Genomic DNA, 8071 nt, shown 5'->3' on the forward strand with positions numbered 1-8071 from the left:
TTTGCGATTTTGATCCCTACTCTATTTCCTGGTATGGAAGAACGTTTAGACCTATGTGCAGCCCAAGTGCTTGACGAATTGCCCAGCTCAGAATTACAAATCTGGGTTGCTCAAAGATTGGGTATCTGGGTTGCTTGTCGATTGGATGTCTGGAGTTCAGTGTTATTTGACGATCTGGTGATGCTTGTGTGGTGATTCAGGTGAATTTGTTTCTATTTCTCGAATCTCGATTCTATATGCTGCTTATTCTCTGAAGTCGTGGTATGTGTTTGTTCTTGTTTTCCTGGTTTGTTTGAAGCAAAGATTTGGGGGTTCTTGATTTCTGGATAGAATTGTGATATGGTGATAACTGAAATGATCATTATTTCTGTATCTTTTCTTGGAGTATAATTCTCTAAAATTTGTGAATATGTTAGGATTTATAGTTTGTGGGTTTGAAGAAGAAAGTAGCAGTCTTTCTATGGATTTTTGGAGTGTCATTCTCCAGAGTCGAAGTGTGTTATGTGAATCTTGGAGTGTCATTCTCCTGAATCGAAGTGTTTTCTGTAGATCTTGGAGTGTCATTCTCCTACGTAGAATATTTTCTATGGATCTTGGAGTGTATTTCTCCTTAGTTGATTTAGTTTCTTGGAGTGTCATTCTCCTTGGTAGATTTAGTTTCTTGGCAGTGTCAACTATGGCTTCTCAGTTCACAGTCGAAAACTTGTTGGGTATGTTCAGATCAAGACCAAATTTAATTGTATTGCTAAGCTCATTCATAATCAGGAAAGCCTTGCAGATTCACATACAATGAGAATTCGATCCTGCTCCAGATGTAATACTATCTGCATAATGTGTGTTTGAAAGGATGATACAGGGTTCTGTTTTGCACCAGTTGGTAATGTGCAATTTTTTTGAGCGGCTGAAACTCTTTGGGAAGATTTGGTGATATGGCATTGCAGTTGAAAAAGGGGTTAAACCAGATGATAGGTTTTGTGGCTACTTACTCTATGTCATATCGTTGTGTGAAGAAATTGGGCAACAAGAATTTTCTTTTAATCAGAAAGCATCACTAAAGCTGCAATTTCTGTGGAGATTGGTTGTAGCATTCAAAATGGCTCCTGAAACATTTTCATCTCACGCATTGCTCTGTTAGTGTTTCGCCTCATCTCACGCATGAGTTCAGGGTTCCTTACGGCTTCCAATGTCTGTCGAAGAATGCCAGGATTGTTCCAGATTAGTCTCAAATACCTGGATAGTTCAAACTTCACTTGGATACTCCAAGTTTAGTTTGAGGAGGGAGTAATAACTGATATAACAGAAATATAGTTAGAGGGGTATTATTGTAATTGGATTATATGGCTATATAAGGGATTGTTAAGTTATTATTTTCTTTAGTTCTATTGTATACATTTTCTCTATTCAATTAATACAATCTTTCTTGTTTCTCTCTACCAATTCTTACCAATTATTTCCCTTCCTCTGTACCAATTCTCCATCTTTTGCAATGTAGTTAATAAGTATTTTCACTCTCATTTTCTCCTTCCACACAACGAAAATCATTTTGCAACATTGAAATCATTCATCATCCTAAAACCGTTGTATAACATGTGCCAGTGGGTAGTATTTCCACTCTCATTTTCTCCTTCCACACAACGAAAATCATTTTGCGACATTGAAATCATTTGATCACTCTACTACTACACTACATAGGGAAAGACAAAAAGTTAGACTCTCAAGTTAAGTAGTTTTAAGCAACAACTCGTTTACTTGGACTCTAGAAATTACCAAGCACAATTGAAGCTTACAATCAAAATTAAAAGCATAGGTTATGTGAGCATAGCTTGCATGAACTCTACATCTTCTGCCATAGCTCGTATAGTCTCTGGCCAAAGGCAACATTCAAAATCGATGCTACCTTCTTCAGGCCCAGGAAACACCGTTAACTTCCCAACCTTTCTTTCTTGAGTTCTGCTTCGCACAGCAACCGGCCTTCCCCACCCAAAATCATTACCATACACATTGAACCGCGGCGAGCTTCCTGTGAGCAAATCAAGAGTTGCTGTATCCCTTTGTGGATTTGAAAGAAACGTAGGAGCTTTTACCCAATCCTCCATGTACTTCCTAGCTTCTTCAGCCTTCAGCGAACCAATTTTTTTGTTTATTAGGAAGGCTGCCCACCCTAGTCCATGTCGTATTAGCTCCCCAGCGGTGCACTTCACAATAAGGCCCAGAGCCCCATTCCCGATGTACTCTTTTGGCAATGGTGGCTCCATTCTCTGCCGCACTCCCACTGCAATTCGGTAGCTAACTTCTTGATCTGGGTTCAGATTTCTGGCACGCGTTACCGCTCGCCAAAGATGAGCCATGAGTGCTTGAAGGGATGAGATCGTGTTATTGTCGGTGGTGCCCATCTCAACATTAGCCTTGGACTTGAGCTCTACCACTTTCTCTTTACGAAAATGAAATACTACCCGCTGTGAAGAATTCGGAGACGATAATCCATGTCCAATTAGAGGCTTCTTGGTCATGATTTCTTGAATGTTGGAGAAGGGTAGCTGAATTGGAAGATCGATCACGCCGTCATAAAATTCACGAGCGAAAACAGGACGAGGTTGAGAAATTTTACCAGAAGGTCCTACACGGGAAATTTCAGACCACGTATTGAAGAAATGCCAGAAAGAGGTACCATCAACGACCACATGGTTTATACTGCAACCAATAAAGATGCCGTCAACAAGTTCAGTGACTTGTACTGCGACCAATGGTTTTGTAATACCCTCGTAGTTCCAAGCATCCATCATACAAAAGAGGTGGTTGACAATGTCATCTGCAAAATAAACGGAATCAAGGATATCCTCCACTTTGACACCATCGGCAGCCGCAAGGACAAACTCAGCTCCGTTGCCATTACAATCGATGAAGAAAGAACAGGTGTTGTCGTTATCATTTTTAGTCAGAGCAAGCCGACCAGCGAGCGGGTAGAAATTATTCAAGGTACGGGAAAGTGTGGATTTTAGGTGGTCTATCAAGCTGCTGCTCTCTTCCCCTTTGCTGATTTCTTGAAGAGCAACCCCTTTTGAATGTAATCGATCTGGATCAAGCGCAGATCCCAAGGAGTTAACTCGATTGATCTGTGATTTAACTCGTCATCGTCGCCATTAGTTGGTCGGATGGTGCTGGTAGAGATGTGCCGAATCGGAGTCATTTCAATTGATTGCAGCTCACAATGTTGAAAGGTGATGGTTATAGAATGTGGTGATATAGTACGGTGGATTTGTAAATTAGTAGTGCTCACTTACCGTTGATTCTGTTATCTGGAGGCGAAAGATATGAGACCAATAACCAAATCTTTTATCTACTTTTTAAAATGGAAGATAGATCAACGATTAGGGATGGGCAAATACCCATTGGTTATGGGTAACTGCGGTTACCCGTCCATTTAAATTAAACGGTTACGGTTATGGGTAACCGTTTAGATAAATAAACGGTTATGGGTATAACCGTTTACCCGCAAAATTTAAATAGACGGTTATGGATATTAACCACTATTATAAACGGGTAACCGTTTACCTATTTATTTTATATATGTAAAACTAACACAAACCATGTTCTCAATCCAATAATACTTAGCACCCAATAAATTAGCAAGGAATTCATCGGTCATTCTCTCAATAACACTACTACATGAATGATGATCTCATCATCAAGGAATTGACCAAATTAATTTAAATTCCTTGCAGGTAACCGTGAAATTGACAGAAATGCTTTGACAGAAATGTCTTCTAAACAATTTTTGTAACCCAATAATACTTAGCAAATATTATATTTACCTTCATTGGTAACAGTTAAAAATATCGTCCGTAAACTATTATTTCAATTATTGGAATGATACAAGGACTTAAAAAATTAAAATATGGAAATGTATGATGAATGTACTTATAACGGTGTTTAATTGTCAAAAAAAAATTATGACAATTTTTTTTAATTTTCAAGTTGTTAAAAAACATGTAGACGGGTGAAAAAAGTGTAATGGTAAAAAAAAAAGATAAACGGGTTAAAAAGGATAAATGGGTAAACGGGTATTAAACGGTTACGGTTAAATGGGTATGCAGTTATGGGTATGGTTAACCGTTTATAAACGGTTATGGGTATGGGTATAACCGTTTAGGCAATTACCCAACGAATAAACGGTTATGCGGGTATGAACATAAACGGTTATGGATAAATTAACCGCGGTTACCCGCCCGCATAACCATTGCCCATCCCTATCAACGATATAAGCATGCAGGACTTTTTAATCCTAACGTATAATGGAAGATTTGATTTTGCATACTAATATTTCTCACCTACCATTCATGCAGGACTTTTTAATCCCATCGTATAATGGAAGATTTGATTTTGCATACTAATATTTCTCACCTACCATTCATTTTGTTGTGAGGAGGCAAAAGATATGAGACCAATAATTTAACAATAAGTAATACAAAGGTTCATAGTTAGTACTGGTTATGTCTAAAGCTTATGTCTTGTTCAAAAACAACGTGGAAATTCCATTACTAAAAGTGTTTAAGCTCTCACAATCTAAATTCCAAATATACCCATATCACTTTCGCACACAAATGAGAAGCAACTCGTAACTAGAAGAGCCAACAATAACATAGGAGCAGAAATTTACAGAACTCTTCTTGTTACTCCCTAACACATCACTAGCACACCAAATACAAAAGTAAATGACAGAGGAGAACTAATGGGTAGTGCCCTCCAAGCCAAAAGAGAGGTATCCATTGTGGAGTACAAAATAACCGAGATAAATATGGAGGCGACACGTGGATTCTAGGGTTAAAAAGATAAAATTACCCTCGAGGCACACCGAAGCTTCTACACCTAAGCGGTGGGACAATCATGGCTCAATTAAGCTCAAAAGTGATCAAAATAAGTATTTATCCAAAACCCATTTCATCCATCCTCATCAAATCTTCCTCACAATGTAACTCCCAAATTATTTCTTCCAAATTCTATCAATTAGCTAATTAATTGATTTATCACTCAATTAATTTATTAATTAACTAATTGATTGTAATTAACACCAAATGTGGCCGGTCCCCATTCTCCTAATAGGGCATAGGGCCGGCCACACCCCTATAAATACCACCTCATTTTCTTCCAAAACCTAAGTTGAATCCTCTTGCAAAATTCTCTAAATTCTCTAAACACTTTTTCCTCAAAATTCTAACTTTTGCATCGGAGGTTCTTCGACCAAAGCCCCCCCCCCCAATTCATCGTGGGCGCATGAGGCTCTTGGCCTTGACCTAAGATGTTAATTGACTTTGTATGTGCATTTTCGTCCAAGAACAAGAAGGAAGAAATTTGCATCCACATGCATACTCTAGGTTAGAAAGAGTAAAAGACATGGCAGCTCACCAAACAGGTGATGTGAACAACTTAAAGTTGTGTGCTTTTTCAAACCTCACTAGAATAGCTTTTCAAATAAGCCAATTATTAATAGAAATAAGCAAATTTACCAACTTTTATTAGAAGCAAAACTTTAACTCAAGGCAACGGGTACGCTGAAGCATCCAACAAGGCGATCCTAGACTACCTCAAGAAATCCCCAACCGACAAGAAGGGAAAATGGCCAAACGAGCTCCCCGAATGTCCATGGGCATATCGTACCACCAAAAGGCGAGCAATCGGTGATACTCTTTTCTCTTTGGCATTTGGTTCAGAAGCAATCATTCCTCCCAATGTCATCGTGCCAAGTATCAACATTCTATGGCCAAGCATTGAGCGTAATAGTAAGGAGATGACCATAAGCTTAGATCTGGCAGAGGAAAAACACGAGCAGACCATCACTCGTATTGCAGCCTACCAGCTGCAGCTCATCTCCAGCTACAACAAAAAGGCCAAGATCATGCTGTTCCAACTCGGAGATATAGTCCTAAGAAAAGTCTTCATCACTGCACGCAGAAAAGGCTTTAAAAAGATGGATCCCATCTTGGAAGGTCTATACAAGATCAGTAGAGTATGCGGTAAGGGTAATTACACCCTCGCCACCATGAATGACAAATAGATCGAAAAATAGTGGAACACTTACAATATGAGGAAGTACCATGTGTGACCTCTCACTACATCAAAGCCCGAAGAACTCGAGTAGCTCAACGGGCACCATCTCGCGAGCCAAGGATTATCCAGTTGTTATGCAGTCTCTACTTTACAACTAAGTTTTTATTTGTTTTACTCATTTTTCAATGGGGAATTCAAAAGTAATTTACAACTTAGCTCGACTACATGTTTACAACAACTTATCACTCCTGCACTTTAAAAGAAGGTCGCGCCCTTCTTAGGGACTCATTGTAGGAATTGCACCCCCCGATGGACCAACCATGCTCTCCAGTGCGAGAGGATAAACCAATTCCCCGACACCTACATGGGTCTTCTCTCCAAAGCTAGAGGATGAACTCTACACTCTGAATATCCAGACGTGGATGAGCTGGGCTGCCTTAGTATAACTAGATGCACGATGGCTTGCATTGGGATTCATAGAAGTAGCTACAATGGTTTTTTTCAAGGATTAGCTAACTGAAGGATTTTGGGTCTCTTGGCCTAATTCGTAGGGAACCAGGCCCTAGAGACGGAGGGGGCACATTACGCAGTACATCCTATGGACGGCTACCCTGGAACCTTAAAGTTGCTACCGATTGCATTAAGGTAGCCTACGGTTTCTAGAAGACTGCCTACGGCTTGCCCTTCGAGCAGTAAGTCACGCTAAACTTATACGACCGCACGTTTCTGTGAGAGGTTAAATAAGTTAGCGTGCGTATACGAAGCTTCATCCATTACCGACATGTTACACAGTCGATGGGCTTCATTTTTGCCAAAGCGTAGAACAATTTACCCCAAGTCCTAAAGTGTTGTGATACTTGCTACGCAACCTACAGAATTGGAGAAAGCCAAGGTTAACAGCCTAGTGGTTACGCGTACTTGTCTGCTTCTGTAAGTAAGGCGTTCGGCTGCCAGCCATATGACTAACAAGTAAGTAAGGCGTCCGGCTGCCAACCCTACGACTAACAACCCTATGACTAACAAGTAAGTAAGGCGTCCGGCTGCCAACCCTATGACTAACAACTTTGCAAAGTTCTACACCAACACCTACGACTGCATAGGCTACACGGGCATGTCTGGTTGTAGAAAAGTAGCACGCTTGCCACTGGTCTATAAAGTTTAAAGGTTAAGGCATGAACAAAAGAAACGAAGATGGAGAAAAGCGAAGGAAACAAGTTTATCAAATTTTCTAGCAAAATTGATAAACAACTAGCAAAGACCGAAGGAGTTCAAGCAAAGCAAAAGCAACAAGGAAACACAAAGAAAATCCTAAAGACTACTTAGAAGAATACTCTTCAGCAGCTTGAACATCCCATGACTACTCGGTCGTTACATCTTCAGCAGCCGTGACACTCTCAGCTGCTGCACCATCCAGGGCATCAACCTCCAACTGCCCCAGCCTAAACGCCAACCTTTCCGACTACTTCACCAATAGAAGCCTCAAAAGTAAAGGCGAGCAAGTCTTCCGAAGAAATAGAGAAGGTCTCAAGGTCTTTACTAGAAAACTCAAAGTTAGACGGCCACCCAAAGAGATGGTCTACATAACCTAGCTTGTAGAAATCAGCTTGACTCTAAGTAAGCGAAGCCTCGAACTCATCATTCTCACTCTTCAATTGCTCATTCTCCACGAATAAACAAGCATAGACCCACTGCAGCTTTTCAATTTCCTTCTTCAAACTGTCGTTGATCTTCAAAGCACCTTAGAGTTCCAACACTTGAGGCTCAAGCCTATCAACAACTTTCTTAAAGTAGATCACTTGGTTGTAAGTAGGGATCAATTCTTCATCCTTTGCGTAAGCAGCAGAACGGAATTCAGATGGCACGTTCAAGATCTTGAATTTGAGGTATGTAACACCTGATCTCATTCTCTGCACTTTCATACTTTACTTGGATCGCGTTAAGCCTAGTCTTCAAATCCACGATATCTTGGCGAGCGATCTCAAGCTGTAGAAAAGTAGGGGCAGAAATATTAGACCCCTTTAAAGCA

At 40.2% G+C, this 8071-nt stretch overlaps 1 protein-coding gene across 1 annotated transcript; it reads right to left on the reverse strand.

Moving 5' to 3' along the window:
• Positions 1-1808: 1808 nt before the first annotated feature.
• LOC126602857 (uncharacterized acetyltransferase At3g50280-like) lies at positions 1809-3390 on the reverse strand. Its single transcript, XM_050269695.1, has 3 exons — positions 3387-3390; positions 3282-3296; positions 1809-3073 (listed from the first exon to the last, which is right to left on the reverse strand). The coding sequence occupies exons 1-3, from the start codon at positions 3388-3390 to the stop codon at positions 1809-1811; spliced, it is 1284 nt and encodes a 427-aa protein (XP_050125652.1).
• Between the last annotated feature and the right edge of the window lie 4681 nt (positions 3391-8071).

The sequence above is a fragment of the Malus sylvestris genome, chromosome 15, assembly GCF_916048215.2.
Source record: "Malus sylvestris chromosome 15, drMalSylv7.2, whole genome shotgun sequence".
NCBI lineage: Eukaryota > Viridiplantae > Streptophyta > Magnoliopsida > Rosales > Rosaceae > Malus > Malus sylvestris.